A 24,104-nucleotide genomic window follows, 5' to 3' on the forward strand; every position below is an offset into this window, starting at 1 on the left:
TCAACATATTTACTCTAAATGGACATATATGTATACTCTATGATATACCGTATTTCCTTGAATTGCCGCCAGGGCGCTAATTAATTTAAAACCTCTTCTCACTCCTGCGCTTACCAAAAGCATGCGGTAAAAGTAAGCCTGCGCTAATTATTTTAAAACCTCTTCTCACTCCGGCACTTACCAAAGGCATGCCGTAAAAATTTGAGTGTGATGTAAGCTTGGACCTTAAATCCTACTGAATAGCTCGTAATCTTCTTCCCTTTATGCGATTTCAAATTACCGGTATTGAAATCGGCCTCCTCCATTTTGAAAATGATGACAGGGGAAGTGTCATCGTGACGTCACAAGTTTGACCAGGAGGTAATAGTAAGCATGCGCTAATTGTTTTGCGAAGCGAGTTTGACCTGGCAGTAATTCAAGGCAGGCGTATACTATATGCCCTGCGGCAATTCAAGGAAATGCGGTATTCTGAAAAAAACAACAATTCAAAAATCATTTATAATTATATTTACTGAATAATACTTCAACAAAAATGAATGTAAGTTCATAGACTCTGAAAAGAAATGCAACAATGCAATATTCAGTGTGACAGCTAGATTTTTTGTGGACATGTTCCATAAATATTGATGTTAAAGATTTCTTTTTTTGTGAAGAAATGTTTAGGATTAATTCATGAATCCAGATGGATTTCTATTACAATCCCCAAAGAGGGCACTTTAAGTTGATGATTACTTCTATGTGTAGAAATCTTTATTTATAATTGAATCACTTGTTTATTTTTCAACAAGTTTTTAGTTATTTTTATATATTTTTTTCTAAATATTTCAAGAAAGACCACTACAAATGAGCAATATTTTGCACTGTTATACAATTTAATAAATCAGAAAGTGTTGACATAGTGCTGTATTTTACTTCTTTAACTCTTTTTTTCAACCAAAAATGCTTTGCCCTGATTAGGGGGTACTTGAATTAAAAAAATGTTCACAGGGGGTACATCACAGAAAAAAGGTTGAGAACCACTGATCTAATAGATAAACCATTGTATAAAGTTTATGTATAGAATCAATAAAATACTGAGTAGAGAGCCAACATGGACAATAGTGCAATAAAACAAACATAAACAATAAATAAATCATTAACATATTTACTCTAAATCAGGGGTGTCCAAAGTGCGGCCCGCAGGTAATTTTTTAACGGCCCCACGGCACATTTTAGAAATACGATTGAAAAATGTTTAAAACGTAAAAAGTGATATAAAGGAGTAAACGGGTGAACTTTAACAAGAAAATGTTGCAATGTTTACTTTAATAACACAAAGCTGCCATGCAGGCTGTTTCTTCCTTTAAAAAATAATAATGAATCAAAATCAATGTCATTCTGAATAATTGACCTATTCAAGGCTCCAATTACGTCATGTTAAATTTTCCACTTTGAGATATTTTTGGGAGAAAATGTTGCATATTTTGTGTTTTCCATTTAAAAAACTGAGCTGTTTTTGTAAAGAAGGGCCAAAAATGAACAAACAAAAAACATAAACAACAATAAAACTTATAATTGACGGATAGATCTGAAGTTGATCTCGAGATTATTGTGTTAAAAGTAAACAGTAAAAAAAAAAGTATAATTTATTTTATAACACTTTAATGAGTAGGACCCTTTTAGTGTGATTTGTTTTTTAATGTCATTGCTAAAAAAATAACAATTAATTAAAATCAATGGTGTCATGAGTTATTGACCTTTTTAAGGCTCCAATTATTATATAATCTCAAATATTTAAAAAAAAATATTGGGTTTTTTCTATTAAAAAATTTTGTTTTTTTGTGACAAGAACATACAACTTAAATATTTAAAATCATTATACTGACAGATGGATCTAATGTTGATTTAGGGATTTAAAACTTGAATAATAATAAAACAAAATAATACTGAATAATGACACATTTTTTATATTTTTTTGGCCAAAACCCTTTGGGGTCCCCGGGATCAAGCCTGAGTGGTGGCCTAAATGTATATATTTTTTATACATATATTGTATTCCATCCATCCATCCATTTTCTACCGCTTATTCCCTTTCGGGGTCGCGGGGGGCGCTGGCGCCTATCTCAGCTACAATCGGGCGGAAGGCAGGGTACACCCTGGACAAGTCGCCACCTCATCGCAGGGCCAACAGAAAGACAGACAACATTCACACTCACATTCACACATTAAAATAAAAAATATCAAAATGGCACCCGCTTCCTCTGATTTTTCAGCGTGCGGTCCTCAGTGGATAAAGTTTGGACACCCCTGCTCTAAATGAACATACATGTATACTCTATGACGTACGCACTATGAGCCCCTCAGTGGAGTTCCCACTCAAATGTCAAGCAGCAACATATTTGTTGTGATCCGCGGCCGTCAGCAGGCAGCCAATCAGCAAAGCCCATTTTACCAAGTCCACGCCCAACAAAAACGATCACGAGTGGGTCCGCGTGCCATCACTGGGCGCAATTAGCCAATCAGAGCGGGCCAAAGAGAACAGCAGCCAATCGGAGGCGGCCGATACGGGCGCGAGGAAGCAGCAGGAGAAGGCGGAGGGGCGCGAACGCGAGCTCTCAGTGACAGCTGCGGGATCCGCGCTGGGACAGAGAGGGGGAGAAAGTAAAGAGTACCCACTCTGTCTGTTTAAACGGATACACCTTTTTAGCCGCCAAGCAATTGTGGCCATATTTAAATAACTTAATTGGATATGAATTAACAAACATCAATATTATTATAGAAATTTCAGAATTAGAAATACTGTGAATACAAGTTAATCTAAAACAATTCCGCATAAGTGATCTGCGCGGGACATTGTACAACTTGCCAAAACAATATTTGGTTTTACACTGTATGAACAAACATTTGAAAAGGAATTTTACCTTTGCAACGTCATCATTCTATTGGCTAAGTTTCATACTCATAAATGTAAAATACTCAATACCCGACCTGCCTTTTGTGCCTTTAAAAAAGATTTAAAACGCTACATTAAAACCCTCTCAACCTCTAACAACAAAAAAGCTGTGAAAACGATGATGCTGTGTTCCAAATTTAAGTTCCATCCATCCATTTTCTACCGCTTATTACCTTTGGAGTCACACACTAGGGCCAATTATAGTGTAGCCAATCAACCTATCTACTGGTGCATGTCTTTGGAGGTGTGAGGTATTGCCTTGCTGAAATAAGCAGGGGCGTCCATGATAACGTTGCTTGGATGGCAACATATGTTGCCCCAAAACCTGTACGGACCTTTCAGAATTAATGGTGCCTTCACATATGTGTAAATTACCAATGCCTTGGGCACTAATACACCCCTATACCATCACAGATGCTGGCTTATGAACTTTGCGTCCAGAACAATCTGGATGGTTCTTTTCCTCTTTGGTCCGGAGGACAAGACGTCCACAGTTTCCAAGAACAATTTGAAATGTGTACTAGTTATTTACTGAAATTGAGTGAGCCTATGGCTTTGCACTTTGTTTATTATATATATATATATATATATATATATATATATATATATATATATATATATATATACATATATATATATTAGGGGTGTGGGAAAAAATCAATTCAAATACGAATCGCGATTCTCATCTTGTGCGATTCAGAATCGATTCTCATTTTTAAAAAAACTCGATTTTTTACTTTTTATTTTTATTTTTTTAATCAATCAAACAAAACAATACACAGCAATACCATAACAATGCAATCCAATTCCAAAACCAAACCTGACCCAGCAACACTCAGAACTGCTATAAACAGAGCAATTGAGAGGCGACACAAACACGACACAGAACAAACCAAAAGTAGTGAAACAAAAATGAATATTATCAACAACAGTATCAATATTAGTTAAAATTTCAGCATAGCAGTGATTAAAAATCCCTCATTGACATTATCATTAGACATTTATAAAAAAAAAAAAAAAGAACTATAGTGTCACAATGGCTTACACTTGCATCGCATCTCATAAGCTTGACAACACACTGTGTCCAATGTTTTCACAAAGATAAAATAAGTCATATTTTTGGTTCGTTGAATAGTTAAATCAAATTTACATTATTGCACTCAGTTGATAAAACATTGTCCTTTACAATTGTAAAATATATTTAAAAAAAATCTTCTACTCTGCTAGCATGTCAGCAGACTGGGATAGATCTTGTTGAAATCCTATGTATTGAATGAATACAGAATCATTTTGAATCGGAAAAATATCGTTTTGAATCGAGAATCGCGTTGAATCGAAAAAATTTATGTATAATCGAATCGCGACCCCAAGAATCAATATTAAATCGAATCGTGGGACACCCAAAGATTCGCAGCCCTAATATATATATATATATATATATATATATATATATATATATATATATATATGTACATGTGGGAAAAATCACAAGACTACTTCATCTCTACAGAAGTGTTTCATGAGGGGTTCCCTCAATCGTCAGGAGGGGAAAAAAAAATCTCCTGACGATTGAGGGAACCCCTCATGAAACAGTACTGTAGAGATGAAGTAGTCTTGTGATTTTTCCCCACACATACATATTGCGCTCTACCATGGTATCGAGCAATATTCTCTGGATAATCCAATGAAGATATATATATATATATATATATATATATATATATATATATATATATATATATATATATATACATATACATATACATATATATACATATATACATATATATATACATATATATATATGTATATACATATATATATATATGTATATATATATATATATATATATATATATATATATATATATATATATTTTTTTTTTTTTTTTTTAATTATATTTTAGTTACTTTGAAATTACAACCACCTGGGCTGTTCTGTACTGTTTTGTACTTATTTTGATTATCGTTTGTCATCTGTTTGTAAATGTTGAAATAAAAGTAAAAAAAAAACAAACAAAAAACTTGCCAAAACAATCATTTACCTTTATATGTTGTGTCAAACGGGGAGTAAAACACACCATTTGAGTCTCCTTTGATGATATCAAAAAGTTGGAGTCCAAACATACGTTGCGGCTGCAGCATGACTTGGGCCTTTAGGAGCGAGTCATCTTGCAGCGTAGACGATCTTTGTGTTGAACACGAAAGGGAAAGGAAACGGCAACTTCTCCATTCCTAAATCCTCTCTCTCATTGGGGGGAGTAATGCATGTCTGCTCTGTCGGAAGCTGTGACGCCGTTCTCTCGGATTTAGGGATCTTTCATTCGACTGTTTTCCTCCCGTAGAGCCTGTCGCTGACCGTGCGGGGGGTTTGCTTGGCGTCAAATTGTAGGCGCCAGATATATCGAGCACGACTGCACTAAGTTGCTTGGGTAAGCTAGCTTGCTAGCCACCCAGCTAACTAGCTTGCAGTGCTAGCCACAGAGGCCACTTTGGTGAGGAATAAATGTGCTTGCCGGCGGCTCTTTACTCTATGACTGCTACTTAACATTCGCCTCACAAGTTTGAGGACTATTCACGGCTGGTTTCTGTGCCGGTTAGCGTGCCTGACACAGCCTGCCAGCAAAGACCCTGCGTATTTAGCTTGGAAGCCGAGTGAAGGCCTCAATCCAAGCCCGCCGCCACACTCTTTTTCTGCCGAGCAGTGAGTTGACAGGTGAGTTTCCTTTCCTTGTCTTTTCGCAAAAGTGCACAGCTAGAAAGTTTGGAATGCTTGTTGTGGGAAGTGGCTGGAGGTTAGCTCGGCCGCTAACTAAATATTAGCCCGATGGGGGTTGGGGAATCCGCGAAATCACGCCGGAGGTCGCCATCTTTTCATTGGATACCGCCGCCAGCGTGCTGACCAGCTTGGATCTACTGCAACATCCAGTCTTATCTTTTTACTTTGAGTCGTTGTGCATGCATTGTTGCGGTGTTGCTTCACTCTGCACGGACCTCCTAATGTTGCCATGCTGCTGCGTTTTGACCGAATACGACCACACTGAGCCTTGACCTAACGCTGAAGGGCTGCCACCTGCAAAGCCAATACAAGGAGTCAATCATTAAAGGCCTACTGAAATGAGATTTTCTTATTTAAACGGGGATAGCAGGTCCATTCTATGTGTCATACTTGATCTTTTCGCAATATTGCCATATTTTTGCTGAAAGGATTTAGTAGAGAACATCGAAGATAAATTTCGCAACTTTTGGTCGTGATCAGAAAAGCCCTGCCTTTACCGGAAGTCGCAGACGAAGATGTCACCTGTTGATGGCTCCTCACATCCTCACATTGTTTTTATTGGGAGCTTCCAACAAAAACAGCTATTCGGACCGAGTAAATGACAATTTCCCCATTAATTTGAGCGAGGATGAAAGATTTGTGTTTGAGGGATCAGTAGTGTGCACAGCGACGGACTAGAAAAAAAAAAAGTTAAAAAAATAGACGCGATTGCGTTGGGACGGATTCAGATGTTTTTAGACACATTTACTAGGATAATTCTGGGAAATCCCTCATCTTTCTATTGTGTTGCTAGTGTTTTAGTGAGTTTAACAGTACCTGATAGTTGGAGGTGTGTGTCCAAAGGGTGTCTTGACGCCAGTGTCTCAGGGAAGTCGACGGCAGCTTTATGGACGGCGCAAGCTCAGCTGATCTCCGGTGAGAAGCGACTTTTTTATCACAATTTTCTCACCGAAACCTGCCGGTTGACATTCAGTCGGGATCTATGTTCGCTTGACCATACAAGGAATCACCGTGTGTTTGTGTGGCTAAAGGCTAAAGCTTCCCAACTCCATCTTTCTACTTTGACTCCTCCAATATTAATTGAACAAATTGAAAAAGATTCATAACACAGATGTCCAAAATATTGTGTAATTATGCGGTTAAAGCAGACAACTTTTAGCTGTGTGTGTGTGCAGGGCTCATATTTCCTAACAGTCCGTGATGTCACGCGTACGCGTCGTCATTACGCAACGTTTTCAAGAAGAAACTCCCGGGAAATTTTAAATTGAAATTTAGTAAACTAAAAAGGCCGTATTGGCATGTGTTGCAATGTTAATATTTCATCATTGATATATAAACTACCAGACTGCATGGTGGGTAGTAGTGGCTTTCAGTAGACCTTTAAAATGGACAAACAGACGCCTGTCACGGTGACTGGCTCAGCACAGGTCCCACACACCCTCTGCAGGAGCCCAATGGTTGGGGGGCGTCACCCTCATTCAATGTAAACTTATCAGTTATAAATAAACACAATGACTACTTTATTTTGACTGTGCTGGGACTGCAGCAGCAGGGCGCCAATGAAACACCTGTTGTCCTATGAGGGCTACACTGTGGTTGGTTCAAGGTTCATGTTTATTTGTCACATTCAGACTACACCACAGTGAAATGCTTTTTTTCCATGCTCTTCAGGTATTGCGTACAGTGGGATCCAACACTAGTTGCAGAATCTAATACACTTGTACGGGAGCCTGTAAAGGACTGTATTTTTACCTTAGGAGGATGACTCTGATTATTCACTATTTAGGCAAGAATCTAATCTTAAAGGCCTACTGAAATGAGTTTTTCTTATTTAAACAGGTATAGCAGGTCCATTCTATGTGTCATACTTGCTCATTTCACGATATTTCCATATTTTTGCTGAGAGGATTTAGTAGAGAACATCGACGATAAAATTCGCAACTTTTGGTCGCTAATAAAAAAGCCTTGCCTTTACCGGAAGTAGCAGACGATGTGCGCGTGACGTCACGGGTTGTAGGGCTTTTCACATCCTCACATTGTTTACAATCATAGCCAGCAGCAGCTAGAGCTATTCGGACCGAGAAAGCGACAATTTTCCCATTAATTTGAGTGAGGATGAAAGATTTGTGGATGAGGAAATTTAGAGTGAAGGACTACAAGAAGAAAAAAAAAAGGCGACTGCAGTGGGAGCGATTCAGATGTTATTAGACACATTTACTAGGATAATTCTGAAAAATCCCTTATCTGCCTATTGTGTTGCTATTGTTTTAGTGAGATTAAATAGTACCTGAAAGTCGGAGGGGTGTGGCCACGGGGGTGTTGACGCCAGAGTCTCTGAGGGAAGTCACGGCAGCTGCAGCAGGACGGAAGCTCCGCTGAGGTCTCCGGTAAGAGGCGACTTATTACCACAATTTTCTCACCAAAAACGGCCGGTTGACATGTAGTCCGAATCCATGTCCGCTTGACAGCACTGATCCATAGTAAAGCTTCATCTTCGGGAATTTTAAACAAAAAAACTGTTTTTGCGGCTAAAGGCTAAAAGCTTCCCACCACCATCTTTCTACTTTGACTTCTCCATTATTAATTGAACAAATTGCAAAAGATCAGCAACACAGATGTCCAGAATACTGTGTAATTATGCGATTAAAGCAGACTACTTATAGCTTGGATCGGGCTGGAAAATAATGTCCGCTACAACCGGTGACGTCAAACGCACGCGTCATCATACCTCGACATTTTCAACATGACACTTCGCGGGAAATTCAAAATTGCAATTTAGTAAACTAAAAAGGCCGTATTGGCATGTGTTCCAATGTTAATATTTCATCATTGATATATAAACTATCAGACTGCGTGGTCGGTAGTTGTGGGTTTCAGTAGGCCTTTAAGAGAGAGTGAGAGGAGACGGCTCATACAGTTTAACCATTTACTATATACCAGATAAACATACAATAATCAGACATTAATTACACTCATACACTTTTCCCCACTCACACGTTACCTCCCCAGTAGAACAACCTGCACTAAACCAATCACACAACACACACACACACAGTCCAACCTGGGCCCCTTGGCTGGGCCAGAAAATTGTCAGTTGCGGTCCTGATGAATCGGTGGTGCACTTAGGGGTGGGTGGTGAGTTCAAACTGCTGGATACAAAGGGGGCGTTGGAGAGGGGGGACACCTCCCGTTGTGGAGTAGAGATGGGGGGGAAGCACGGCCGTGCTTCCTTTAGCACGACTCAGGAGTGGTCTGGAGCGAGAGGAGAACCAGCCTCGTCTTTGGTCACCTCTCTGTCGACTAGTCCGTAAGCGCGTGCAATGGACACGCCAACCTAGCACTGTCCACGTCCCTCGCAGCATTGTAACAACAATAGCAAATAACTAAACTCGCTAAATTGTCCCACACTTGCTCTCCAAATTATACAGTCACCGGGGAGAGGGTCTATATAAGGAACCTAAGTCAAACGTGACTAAACCTGCCATTTGTGAAGTCACGGTGCAGCACACAAACACAAGTGCGAGCTGCGGTTAGCTTACTAGCGGTTAGCGTGCACTTCACGTATACTAGCAACGTGAAGCGCCCAAACATCCTATACTTTAACTTGTGCTACTGATACACTGCCACTTATAACACTCTGAAATGATAATCTTACTGTGGTGCTCTCTCCGATCTGCAATCGTGGTAAACTGTCTTCCATGTAGAACTACTGACGCTGCACTGCCTGTTAGTGTCGGAGCTCTTTTAACAGTTTATTCTACCAGCTAGCGGAAACGGAACTGCCCGTAACCGTAGCAACCGAAGCCATAGCAACGGTTAAACAACTTAAGTATACACATTTCAGCTTCCCAAACGATACGTATTAAATATAAATAATAATAATAATAATTCCATAACAGAAATTATCTCCTAACTGTAGAATTTAAAGGAACAATTACACAAACATGCAAACCTTCAGAACAACACTAAATACAAAAAATTGAATAGCTCTGATGTACATTAATTACAAGACAATTAAGTTGCACAATAAGTCACATAAGTTATGGTAGAAGTATCAGTACAAGTAGAAGTGCAGTAGTCAAATACAGTACCAGTGCAATATCAAATAGTGTAACAGTATGTGCAGTATAGCAAGCAACAAATATTAAGGTGTCTACAGTTCTTTAGCAGTTGAGTAATGACAGTAGTATGAACAAGGTAATAGAACAGTATGACTTCTTCATACTCTTGTTTTTACATTATTTTTACATTATTTACAATCATTGAGTGAAGAGTATTTTAGGCCGGTAATTACAGTGGTAAGTAAAGTGATCTTGTGCGTGCGGTTTGTGCAATTGTGATGAGTGTTAATCAGCGGTGCAGTTGAGCAGTCTGATGGCTTGGGGATAGAAGCTCCTCCTGAGTCTCTCCGTGAGACTCCGGTAGCGCTTGCCTGACTGAAGCAGTGAGAAGAGGCAGTTGCTTGGGTGGCTAGAGTTCCTCACAATCCTCTTGGCCTTGAATCTACACCACCTGGTGTAGATGTTGCAGAAGGTTGGGAACACACCTCCGATGGTGCGCTCGGCTGATCTGGCCACTCTCTGCAGTCTGTTGCGGTCGTGTGCGGTGCTATCCCCCTACCAGGAGGTAATGTTTCCAGTCATGACAGTCTCTGTTGTGCTATTAGAGAATGTTGTGTATAAACTAGGGCTGGGCGATATGACCTTTTTTAATATCTCGATATTTGTACGCTATATCGCGATACACAATATATATCTCGATATTTTGCCTTAGCCTTGAATTAACACTGGATACATATAATCACAGCAGTATGATGATTCTATGTGTCTACATTAAAACATTGTTGTTCATGCTGCATTAATATATGCTACTTTTAAACGTTCATGAAGGGAAGGAAATCACAACTAAGTCAATAACCAAAACTGTATTTATTAAAGTTATTAAGTAGTGGCACACACATTCATGTCATTTCCAAAACAGAAAGTGCAAGATTGTCAGAGACATTTTAAAACAAGCTATTTGTGCAACTTTGTGCAAGATGTCACTAAGATGACATATCAATACAACACTAAATTAAAGTGCACTTTTTGTACAGAACGCCACTAAAATAGTTTAAAACAAATAAAGTGCACTTTTTTGCAGAAGTTCGTGGGCGTGTCACACCGAACGGAGATGTTGACAGGCGGAGTAAACACTATTCATTCTTTTCAAATGATGCTACATATTAGCAGTAATACTACTTTTGGTAACAACGCTTTAGCACCGCATTTCACAAATTACGGTTGTCTGTTCGACATATTCCCACTTGAAGCCAAACCACCGCCAGACGATGGACCCCCTGCTGTTTTTCTTGGGAGTTCTTCCTTCATTTGTTACCAGATTCGCACCTCCTTTCTCTCGTATTACCACTCGCACGGCATCACAGCTAACGTTACCCATGCTGCTGCCTCTCTGCTCCGCGAGGGCGTATACGTATGTGATGTATGACGTGACAGTTTGTGACGTATGTAAGTGCGCTTGCTGTCTGTGAGAAGGAGAGACAAAAAGGAGTGGGAAGAGCCTGTAGTGTTATGACGGCAGCTAAAAGTAACTGCGTGAGAACGTATACTCGAATATCACGATATAGTCATTTTCTGTATCGCACAGAGACAAACCCGCGATATATCGCCCAGCCCTTGTTTAAATGAAATGATAACATATTCCGGTTAATGTTCAAACCTCCATGGCACTGATGGTTTGTTGGTGTGTGTGGGGATGATGTGATGTGTTCTGGTTAAAGTGCACATCACATTGTTGACATCTTGAACTTTGTGCTATGATTTGAACATATAAATAGCAAATAAGTTTGGAGTGTTGGCTTTGACTCAATCTGTGCCTCATAAACTTTTGAATGATGCTTCCTCCGGCAACTCCAATTAACAGTCATTAATGCATAAGCACTACATGTGTATAAAGCGATGTGAAGCGGACAGATAGTTCGTAAATGTCATTTCAACAGGTCGTAAAGGTTTTTTTTTGGACGGCTGACACAATCGAACCTAGTTTATTGCAGTGACACACACGCACGCACACAAACACTTCCACTATGTTTGGCAAGGAGTATGTGGGTCAAAGGTGAACAACTTTACAGTAACACCATTCTTGTTCCTGCTTTGTTTGCAAACACAGCGCCTCCCCGCCCCCCTCGATTGTTGTGCTCGACTATCGCATGCTTATAAACAATCCAGCAACAAACATTTTAACGAGCAAGCTTTTACCAAAGGAAATACAGTTGTAGACATTCCATCAAAATCCCATAATGAAGTGGAGAGGCAATATTTTAACAGTCTAATCTCAACACTAGTGTCATTTGGTCACTAGTTCTTAGCTTGCTTCCCGTCTTCTCAATGCTGATGTTATGATGCAGTAACGGGCCTTTTTTGTCCCTTGTGGCGTTCCGTAGCTTCCTTGGTGACACAGAGACTTCTCCCTGAGGAGCCAAAAAGCAGACGGCTCATGACTTCTGACCAGGACACAAAAGTTGTAGCTGAACCACAGGTGCAGCAAGTACAGGAGGCTAAAGAGAACTCTCATTTGGTAAGTTGTACTGCTTTTGCAAGGTCGAGCCACTGTGCGCTAACACTTAAATATTGGAATGTGGAAGATTGGTTGTGGGCGGTGAGGATTTTTTTGTCTAGTGTTTTCTATTTCAGCTCATTAATGTTTGTATTTACTCCCCTTCTGCCAGTCAATTACCTCTGAGCTTAGCATACTTTTTTAACTATCAGGAATTGTTGTAAAGCTGCATACTTGATTGATGTTTGCATGAGAAGCTTTAAACAAAGCTGTTTGTATGTGTGCGTAACGGGTAATACAACACCAAACAACTGCCTTGTAATTACCTTGTGTGTGTGCGTAAGATAGGATACACTGTAGAGCGTCACACCACATTTTCATGTCACCTGATGGATGTCATATGAGTCATGACATTTCGTAGCGCAATCAGGAGATTTTTCCCACTGACAAGACGTTTAGAAAAGGTGTTTCCACAAGTCACTGTGGTGCTCAACTCCTTCCACCAAGACTGAATAAATGGATATACGGTAATATGTGTTCCAACACTTGGTTTGAAAAAAATCTACCCCAGGCTCAATGTGTAGTATTATTATTATTATTATTATCCATCCATCCATCCATTTTCTACCGCTTATTCCCTTTCGGGGTCGCGGGGGGCGCTGGCGCCTATCTCAGCTACAATCGGGCGGAAGGCGGGGTACACCCTGGACAAGTCGCCACCTCATCGCAGGGCCAACACAGATAGACAGACAACATTCACACTCACATTCACACACTAGGGCCAATTTAGTGTTGCCAATCAACCTATCCCCAGGTGCATGTCTTTTATTATTATTATTATTATTATTATTATTATTAACAGTAGTAGTAGCAGTAGTGTAAACACTTCAGTGTTTCTCATACATATAACCCTCCTACATATATATATATTTATGACTGATCGCCACAATAAACCACAGAAAGATTTGGTGTCCATTTCTCCCCCCAGACCCCATAAAACTATTTTTCTGACTGAGTCTTTTTGCCCACGCTCACAAACCCATTTTAATGGGGACTTTCTGTGTAGCTTGTCATTTCACCTCCGTACAGTAGATGGCATTTTAACTCTGCTTTTCAACACAAATATACCACAGCTGACTTGGTCGTGCATCGTAATGCAGATCGATTTAGTAATAAATATAGTGATATATCAGATGTACAATTTAATGTATGTTATCTTTAAAATAGGTGCACACCTACTACACGGAGCCCAAGAAACATGAAGGTTTTTAATTGGTTGCGCACACAAGTGTCTAAATTAAACCAACACTGGTAAAAACTTTGAGTTATTAAATAGAATATACAATACTTTCTTATAATGCATATACATATAGTTTTGCATCATACTGAGCCACATATACATTCCCGGTACTGTGGGAAGCACTTTTACTCTAGGTTTTAGCGTAGCCAATTGTGATGCGATTGCACCTCTTTAGTGACAATTAGCAAAGAGCGTCGGCATGGACAAGGTACACGGAGATAAATGAGTGTATATCGGACACTTCGGTCTCTCAAAACAGATTCTCGCTCATCCGTGCAGACTGGATATTGGCCAAGAGCTAGTGGGCAGCCTCGGACTTAGTCTGCTCTTTTGGTTGCTTTGTTGGGTCTGTTTCTGTCTCTGGAAATGCGGCCACCGACTCCAGCAGACGATGGCTGCAGTACTGCAGAAGCCAGTGCTGTGTACAGTATGTGGGTGTTGAAATATTGTTTTTGTTTTGTTTTTGTTATTTGTATATGCATGGTGCAGTTGCATATGCGCAGTATGTATTATTTATTGCTCTTTTGGTGTTTTGTTTTGTTCTACTTTGTAGCCTTATGTAGAAAAGGCGCCGCTGAAGTGGCAGTAGCTTTGTGCACTTTTATGTCCTTGATGCGTCCCTTTTGTTTTAATGTCTTTTTTTTGTGGATTTTTTGTATCTGCACTGCAACAACATAATTTCCCCATTGTGTGATGAATGAAGTCTATCCTATATTTATGCCTTTGCTGACAACAAATTGTGCTTTACAATACATTGACCTATAAGTAATTGCCAGTAAACGGTTTTGTCAGCATCATTTTAAGACCAAATTACTTATGATTGGAAGGTAAACTTTTAAATATCCAATTTGAATAAAACAAACAAATAACAATGAAATATACTCTGTTAGCAAAATTTGGCACTTGAATCAAAATCACAGCAAAAGCAATAAAATAGGTTCTGTCTCTGTTAAGGAGGGTGTGGGGAACTTCACAACCAGGATAATGAATAAAATAGCTAAATGAAGTTATTGTGACCAAAATAATCACAGTTGCCATTATTATTGCGGTAATGTTGAATAAGCTCAAAAAGTACCTTGGTTAAAATCTTTTAACCAAGTTTTTTTTTTTTTTTTAGATAAATAGCTACACAATATACTTTCTTGACAGAGGAAACATTAAATACTGCTCTGGCTTTATACAAGTCATATTTTTTGTGTTTATAAATATGTTTATCTTCTTACATTTGAATTTGCACACGTTTTAGAATGTTTTTTTTAAGAAATGCAAATTGGGTGATCAGTTCGTTTAACTTCCGGTTGATGTGACGTCATGCGAGTTATTTTTCTGTTGAACGGACGTTTGTCTGTTTCAACGGGACACTATAGTTTGTATCGATTACTTTGTACGAAGACAGCATTTTCGTTATGTTCAATGTGTATACTGTAACATAGTAGTTTATACAGCAATGTGCAGATTGTGAAGTGATTTTTCTTAATGGGGCTTCACGGTGGAAGAGGGGTTAGTGCTTCTGCCTCACAATACGAAGGTCCTGAGTAGTCCTGGGTTCAATCCTGGGCTCGGAATCTTTCTGTGTGGAGTTTGCATGTCCTCCCCGTAAATGTGTGGGTTCCCTCCGGGTACTCCGGTTTCCTCCCACTTCCAAAGACATGCTGGGGATAGGTTGATTGGCAACACTAAATTGGCCCAAGTGTGTGAATGTTGTCTGTCTATCTGTGTTGGCCCGGTGAAGAGGTGGCGACTTGTCCAGGGTGTACGGCGCCTTCCACCCGATTGTAGCTGAGATAGGCACCAGCACCCCCTCGCGACCCCAAAGGAAATAAGCGGTAGAAAATGGATGGATGGATGGATGGATTCATGTTTCGTAATGGGAAAATATTTGAATGTCTTTCGTTTTCATGTTAGCATTGAAGGCAGCTAGAAAGCTAACGCTTGACCTTAAGTTTAGTAAGCTGCAATTATCAACCACGGTTTTTCAATGATTTTAATTGAATACTAACTTACAGGAGTTCTCCAGCGGTTATTATTACTGTTTATGTGCTGGAGTACTCATGCCTGCAGCTGCTGCAAAGTGTGACCGCTCTGCCCCTTGCAGCCTGTAACAGCGAATGCATATGGCGATTATCAACGTGGGAAAAGTTTTTTAATGTTAAAGATGGTAATGTTTTTGGTCAGCATGGTGGTGGGGCTTAGTGCTCATACACAACGGCCTCTGGCGTGGATGGTGGTGCACTTCACAGGGTCGTTCTCTGATGCCACACTTGTAAAAGTGGTTAATATGCAGAGGAGCCTGCCTTTTAATTGTTACTATCGCCAACGATCATCCTCATTTAGTCGTGGCAGCTGAAATCGCAATCGTGGTTAAAATAAATGATAAATGGGTTGTACTTGTATAGCGCTTTTCTACCTTCAAGTTACTCAAAGCGCTTTGACACTACTTCCACATTGACCCATTCACACACACATTCACACACTGATAGAGGGAGCGGACATGCAAGGCGCTAACCAGCACCCATCAGGAGCAAGGGTGAAGTGTCTTGCTCAGGACACAACGGACGTGACGAGGTTGGTACTAGGTGGGGATTGAACCAGGGACCCTCGGGTTGCGCACGGCCTCTCTTCCACTGCGCCACGCCGTCCCGGGCGTGTGCAGCCTTTCATTCACGCCTTTCACCATTGAAAACGTCATACTCAAATCTACTTTACGTACACACTATTCGTTCTATGTTTATAACGCTGGTTGTAGTATTTAGCTTTTATTGTATGTTTTTGTTGTATTTAGCTGTTAGCACTTTCATTGCGAGTTTACTGACCGATATAAAAGAGAACTAAATACTACTTTATTTTAGAAATTTCAACAGCGAGAGATGCGTGTACTACCCAGTCTGCCCCACAGCTATAGGATAGAGAAAAAACATGAGCTTGTTGACTATGATGCAGAACAATGACTATTTTCCCAATTTGTGACGTCCCAAATTATTCACATTACAAACAAGCTTGTTAGGCAGAAATAGGAAGAAAGGCAAGATTTTTTTTATAAATATCTCTGCAATGCTTCCACGGTGTGATTTCAAATTTTTGGGACTTATGCAGATCCCAAATACACAACAGGAGGTACTAATAGGTAAGAAAAATGGTTTTCCATAATAGAGCCACTTTAATGTATTTTGTAGTCCCGTATTTTTCCGACTGTAAGGCGCACTTAAAATCCTTTAATGTTCTCAAACAAATTAACGGTGCGCTTTATAACCTGGTGTGCCTAATCCATCCATCCATCCATCCATCCATCTTCTTCCGCTCATCCGAAGTCAGGTCGCGGGGGCAGCAGTTTAAGCAGGGATGCCCAGACTTCCTTCTCCCCAGCCACTTCGTCAAGCTCTTGCCGGGGGATCCCGAGGCGTTCCCAGGCCAGCCGGGAGATATAGTCTTCCCAATGCGTCCTGGGTCTTCCTACCGGTCGGACGTGCCCGAAACACCTCCCTAGGGAGGCGTTCGGGTGGCATCCTGACCAGATGCCCGAACCACCTCATCTGGCTCCTCTCGATGTGGAGGAGCAGCGGCTTTACTTTGAGCTCCTCCCGGATGGCAGAGCTTCTCACCCTATCTCTAAGGGAGAGCCCCGCCACCCAGCGGAAGAAACTCATTTCGGCCGCTTGTACCCGTGATCTTGTCCTTTCGGTCATGAGCCAAAACTCATGACCATAGGTGGCATCCTGACCAGATGCCCGAACCACCTCATCTGGCTCCTCTCGATGTGGAGGAGCAGCGGCTTTACTTTGAGCTCCTCCCGGATGGCAGAGCTTCTCACCCTATCTCTAAGGGAGAGCCCCGCCACCCAGCGGAGGAAACTCATTTCGGCCGCTTGTACCCGTGATCTTGTCCTTTCGGTCATGAGCCAAAACTCATGACCATAGGTGAAGATGGGAATGTAGATCGACCGGTAAATTGAGAGCTTTGTCTTCCGGCTCAGCTCCTTCTTCACCACAACGGATCGATACAGCGTCCGCATTACTGAAGACGCCTGTCGATCTCACAATCCACTCTTCCCTCACTCGTGAACAAGGTACTTGAACTCCTCCACTTGGAGCAAGATCTACTCCCCAACCCGGAGATGGGCCTAATGTACACTTATTCTGGTTGTGCTTATCGGCCTCAAAGCAATTTTATTTGGTACATGGTGTAATAAGTGTGACCACTAGATGTAGGTCACACAAGAGATAAATGTGGACTCTCGGTTGACACCTGTTCAACAAATGACACTAGTAAGTAAGCAAACAACACCAAAACTTTGATGATACATTGAGAATATAGAGCATTACACACAGCGCTCAAAAAACTGTCAAATGTTTTAGTACAACTTTGGTAACCTATTAAGCCGCACCGCTCGAAAAATTACGTAGTTAGGCGTTCTGTGCTTCGACATACGGTATTATTATGGTGTGTGCATATAAGGGCACCAAAATGGCACCTATCAGGAGACATTATCTGACGATTTGTTTTGCAATATTATGCAAGACTAACATTTTTTTTACTTATTGGTACCTGCTGTTTTTGAGAATGGGAAAGAATTCCACTTTCAAAGCTTCAGCAATTAGTTTCCTCAGTTACCAAACGTTTATTGAGTGTTGTTAAAAGAACAGGTGATGTAACACAGTGGTGAATATGTCCTTTCCCAACTACTTTGGCACGTGTTGCAGCCATGAAATTCTAAGTTAGTTATTGTTTGCCCAAAAAAATAAAGTTTATGAGTTTGAACATCAAATATCTTATCTTTGTAGTGCATTCAATTGAATATGGGTTGAAAAGGATTTGCAAATCATTGTATTCCGTTTACATCTAACACAATTTCCCAACTCATTAAAAAACGGGGTTTGTATTTTGTAACAGATTTGAGATATTTTCAAAATTTAAATGTACGGTACATTGAATCCAATTGAATCAGGATACATATGAATCAAAATCGAATCCTTTTGGGGAAGTTGGCCCTAATAACTGTTGTAATTTTAATTACAATAAGCATGTTGATACTTTTCGTATTGTTACACCCTTAAATTCACTGTTACAAACACATGCAGTGCAGATACAATAGATTGCAATATACTATAAATGTGTCCACTTGTTATTCACAGAGCAGATGACAAATTGAAAACATGACCATTTAGAGATAGAAATGTCAAGGTGTCATTGAAATAAAAAATGTTCAGTTTATAAAAAAAACCCACAACAACAACAGTGTGTAGACCTGTTCTATATTAAAATTGATCTTTAATTGACTTATGTTGTTGTGATATCTAAATATTTAATAAAGTTACCTTAATCGATTTTGTGGACCCTTTGTGTAATGGTTGTTACAGTATGCTGTACACACTGTTACATGCTCTCGTTTAAACTGGAAAGGAGGTGCAATCCAACAATGTTAAGCACCAGCACTATGGAGGAGGAATGTGATTAGCTTACAAGTCCACTCCCTTGTTAGGCTTCCTATTAACTTTTGATTGAAGCTATGGCAGCTAAAGTCAACTCTGGTGTTTGGAGCGGTGAATGTTGAACACACACAAGGCTTCCCATCGGCATGACTTCTACAAACTCATGTGATGGGAGAAAAGTGAGCAGATGGTTGAAAGGTATAGGTGAAAAAAATATGAAAATAAGGACAGCGGAAAGAGCCTGCTGTCTTTTTCCATTGTCATTTACACATGTTCAAAATGTGAAAGAAGATTGGCAGCACAAAGGAGAGTGTAAACTTCCTCTGCTGGTGTCTATTGGGCTGATGCTTCCAGCTCTTTCCAAGACAACTTTACTTGTGCAAACACAGTCAGAGAACCAACATACTCCGGGATGTTTTATTAGGAAAATACCTGAATGTTCATGTTTCTGCCTAAATAGGAATCTGAATTGTTTATTTAAGTGCACCGATGATAGGCAGACAAAGACAAATCTAAATAGTTTTGTTCCCTCTCATTCAAGAGTATTGGCTTTGCATTAAAGCAAGCAGTGAAATCATTTTTGTGCGTCACAGGCTACAGTCTGGTGACACTAACAGTAAGTCATCTATGCCCTCAGCTCATCTCTTCCCAAAATGCTGACTCTATAAAAGATCAGGCTAACATTTGAGCATTTACAAAGGTCTTGCAGTCCACAAGGTATGTTCCCTGATGTAGGACTGCCTTAACCTAAAGGGAGGACCCAAGGCTGAGGGGGTTTGAGGACCCCTCATCCCCCGATCCCTACCGGCCCCCGAAATCACAGTTTGGGGGAAAAAAATAAAGCCTTGATTTTAATCAAAAGAACAGCAACAATTCAAAAACATAATTCCTTTTAAAAATAATTTTGTTAATGAATACATCTCCTTTGCAACAAGCGCATGCACGTCTGTGCGAATGTAACAGAGGCCAGTCAACTTCAAGAATAGTGCTGGCGATCTGGGAGATTGCCTGTGCTTTTGTCTCAGGAGATAGCACTCCCGCTTCTGAAATCGGCAACCTGGGTTCGTGCCCTGGTCAAATCAATAGGAAAAACAATGCAGCCGAGCCAACGAGTACACAATCGCTACACAAAGCAGAGCTGTCTTTGATTGACAGCCATGAACACCAATCATGGCATGATATAGTTACGGGTGATTTTGAGATCAACACTGTATTTAAGAATTTCCATGCATCCCTCTACTCATCTGCTCAATGTTCTACTTCTGAGCTTGATAATTTATTTTGCCAATCTGGATATCCCCTCTGTTGATCAGTCTATCGCAGTAGAGTTATAGAGACCTATTACTGCTGTGGAATTAAATGTTGCAACGTTATCACGGCAAAATGGAAAATCCTTGGGACCAGACGGCTATCCTCCCAAATTATCCATCCATCCATCCATTTACTACCGCTTGTCCCGTTCGGGATCGTGTAGGGTGCTGGAGCATATCCTTTTTTTCATTCGGCTCTGAAGGCAGCGTACACCCTGGACAAGTCGCCAACTCATCACAGGGCCAACAGAGATAGACCGACAACATTCACATTCACACACCTAGATTTTTTTTTTTTAACTAGCCCTCCAAATATTGGACATGTACAATGAATCATTTTAATCTGGCCGTCTCCTGCAGACGCTTAACCAAGCTTCAATTTCTTTCCTATGGAAAAAAAGCAAGGACCCTTTTTCATGCACTTAGTATCGTCCTATTAGTCTGTTGAATGTGGAATTAAATGATCTAAACTATTGGTATTACATCTAGATACCCCTCTGCCATTAATGTGCATCAAAGTTAGGTCATTCGCAATAGGCACTCCTTTTCCTAATCTTTGACGTCTTTTCCATATATGATATGATGTACCAACTCTTAACACTGAAGAGGCAGTGGTATCTGTGGATGCTGAAAAGACATTTGACCGAGTGGAGTGGAATTATTTTTACATGTCCTGGAGAGATTCGGCGTTGGTAACGGTTTTATTTAATGGGTTAAGCTTAGGGCTAGGCGATATGGCCGAAAACTATGTTCCGATTCCTTTTTATATATATATATATATTGATTTATATATATCATTTTTGATACTCTTTGTGACTTATTTAAGCCTGCCAATAAATACAGTAAACAATTTCCAACTTACCAAGGGTGGTATTTATCAGGGGAGAGAGTGTTTAGTAGCCTGGTAAGATGAGCACTGCTAAGGTAATACAATAATATAAGTAGATTTGAAGGTCATTGCAGATTTGATACACGAGATGGCAATAGTGTATAAGCTATTGAAAACTACACAGTAGTTTAGGAAGTAACTAATTAAACCGTCACATTGGAAGTATCAGGTTGTTACCACACTGTTTACAATAAAACCAACAAAACTAAAGACACGTTTTTGTTATTGAGTTGATATATCAATATATTACAGTTCCTCTTCTCACTCCATGCAGTGAAACTTCAGAAATACGGCGCAACCACACTTGTGTTACGAGAGTTGCGTGCGTGCGTGCGTGCGTGCGTTTGTGTGTGTGTGCTCAGTGCCACTTCCTGTTTCGTTCCATATTAATCACCTGAGGCCTCGGTCAGGACACATACCGGTATAAACGCCGGCAGGGCTGCCCCCGAGCGCATTGCCGGCGTTTTTGCTTTTACCATTGAGTCTCGGTCAATAGCACTTTATAACAACCTGCTTATTACGAGCATATGTGGACACAATGTGCAGGTGAAGGTCTCTCTACGCTGATGACCTGCGTCTACATGTCTCTGACATCTCCGCCTCGGTAAAGCTGCCTTGAATACTCTCCAGGCTTTTGGATATGTGTCTGGTTACAAATTAAACTTAGATAAAAGTGAAATATTCCCTATAAATTTTGCTGCTAAGAATTATTCTCTTCACAATTTTCCCTTTTTAAAATTGCCTCGCAAAGTTTCATACAAACGCTTGCAGAACTTCATAAAGCCAACTTTGTTTCACTGTCCATGGAGATGATTGCTGGTCCTTACTTAAATTTGTCTACAGCGGCTTGTGTGAACTCTGTTGAAATTAATATACTACTACGATTTCCCTATGTGTTCCAGTGTATACCACCTTTCCCCCCAAGTCCGTTTCGTAAGATAAATAGTGTAGCCCGAATGCAGCCAAGATAGGCTCCAGCAACCCCCTGACCCTGAAAAGGGACAATCGGTAGAAAATGGATGGATAGTTGGAGATTTAGGACTTTATTTGTATTGTACTGTATTTCTGTTAACTGTCAAAAAAATTTAATTAATAAATGTTTAAAAAGGGCTTCACGGTGGCAGAGGGGTTAGTGCGTCTGCCTCACAATACGAAGTTCCTGCAGTCCTGGGTTCAAATCCAGGCTCGGGATCTTTCTGTGTGGAGTTTGCATGTTCTCCCCGTGAATGCGTGGGTTCCCTCCGGGTACTCCGGCTTCCTCCCACTTCCAAAGACATGCACCTGGGGATAGGTTGATTGGCAACACTAAATTGGCCCTAGTGTGTGAATGTGAGTGTGAATGTTGTCTGTCTATCTGTGTTGGCCCTGCGATGAGGTGGCGACTTGTCCAGGGTGTACCCTGCCTTCCGCCCGATTGTAGCTGAGATAGGCGCCAGCGCCCCCCGCGACCCCGAAAGGGAATAAGTGGTAGAAAATGGATGGATGGATGGATGTTTAAAAAAAAAAAATGAACACCAAACATTGCATTCCGCCGTCAAAATCAGGGCACCTGGACTTCAGCCCAGGTAAGCCTGCGCATTGAAGCAGCCCTGCCCTGATGTTGTTGTTTGTTTTCATGACAGTCAGCTGGGACAAAGTGTCCATTTTTAAATAAATTGGCACCCAGACATTCAATAGGCATGCGACTAGAGGTGCAACAACATCACGGGTGAAAACATTTTAAAGTGTGGTAATTGTTCCTCTTATTCTTGTTAAAACATGAGTTAGTACCTTGGTCCTTTTGCAAAGTAGATCTTGTTATCTCTGATATGGGAGCAATTAAAGCAGGGAATAACGGACATCTGGAGGATGCGGTCTCAACTTGGTAAGACAGTTGGCTTGTACCTTGCTAGCTCGCTAACAAGTTGTGTGAACAATAACTTACTTTTATTTTAGCCAGAGGCTGCCAGCTACAATTTGTCTAAATCAATTAAAGTACTTTTTGTCAGGAACTTCAGGTGTAAACAGCTTAAATTTGCAGTGCAATAAAGAAAGGCAAATGACATATGTCAAACGCACACACAAACGCAGGCACGTGCGCACACACACACACACACACACACTCACACACACACAAACCAATGCGCTGTTGTAATAAAAGATCAAACATACAATCTAATAGATAGCTAAAGTGTTCAGAATTAATCAATGTTAAAAGCCTAACCATGGATGAGGGTTGAAAATTTAGCCTGTGGCTGGAAGCTTTATGTACTTTGACATCGGGTACCTATGGGTAGAAATGTTTAATTGTACTGTTCCTGTCAAATAATGAATAAAATAAATTTCTATATATTGTGTCTACTTGATTGATTAACGCTATTTCCTGGTATTTTTAGCAATCATCAAAACATTTATATTGTGCAGCTTTGTACACACATGACAAATTTGTCCTTTCTGTTTGAGGAAGTTGGATATTTTTGTTCTTTGTTTTTATTCAGAATCAGAATTGGCTTGATCGGCCACATATGTTTAACAAACTAAGAATTTTACTTCGTAGACTGTTCAATGCAAGAAACAAAGACAGATTTGCTATTTTAACTCCTTTTTACATTAAAATGTATACGTGGATTTTGTTCAGCAGTACGTACTGCCTGTTCTTGTTTTTAAATGGACAAAAATGTAATATTTATTTTTTATTTTTGTGACCGCCGAATAAGCAGCATAGTTGCAGTATAAATATGTATGAAAGAGTTAGTCATCTTGGTTGTTAGTAAGCACATGCCTAAAAATAACTCAAGCTGAATTTAAATGTTGATTGCTAAATAAGAGCCACTGAATATGTGTACGCTTTGTAATCTAAAAAGCCGAGTAATAGTTAAGATAGTTAATGGTTAGTCGACTATCAAAATAGTTGTTAGTTGCAGCCCTACTTCTG

At 40.2% G+C, this 24,104-nt stretch overlaps 1 protein-coding gene across 3 annotated transcripts in view; it reads left to right on the top strand.

Annotated features, from left to right (window-relative positions):
• The first annotated feature begins 5,129 nt into the window (after positions 1–5,129).
• The window catches only part of LOC133568664 (la-related protein 4B-like), a 38,567-nt gene continuing 19,592 nt past the window's right edge, over positions 5,130–24,104 (top strand). For 2 of the 3 annotated variants that reach the window (XM_061920734.1, XM_061920736.1), the window contains exons 1-2: positions 5,130–5,647; positions 12,153–12,286. In XM_061920734.1, the coding sequence (XP_061776718.1) occupies positions 12,206–12,286 (81 nt within the window). In that variant the 5' untranslated portion in view covers positions 5,130–5,647; positions 12,153–12,205. Of the gene's footprint in view, positions 5,648–7,986; positions 8,098–12,152; positions 12,287–24,104 lie in introns of those variants that run through there. The other variant, XM_061920735.1, reaches the window with a different exon arrangement.

The sequence above is a fragment of the Nerophis ophidion genome, linkage group LG14 (genome assembly GCF_033978795.1).
Source record: "Nerophis ophidion isolate RoL-2023_Sa linkage group LG14, RoL_Noph_v1.0, whole genome shotgun sequence".
In the NCBI taxonomy this organism is placed as follows: domain Eukaryota; kingdom Metazoa; phylum Chordata; class Actinopteri; order Syngnathiformes; family Syngnathidae; genus Nerophis; species Nerophis ophidion.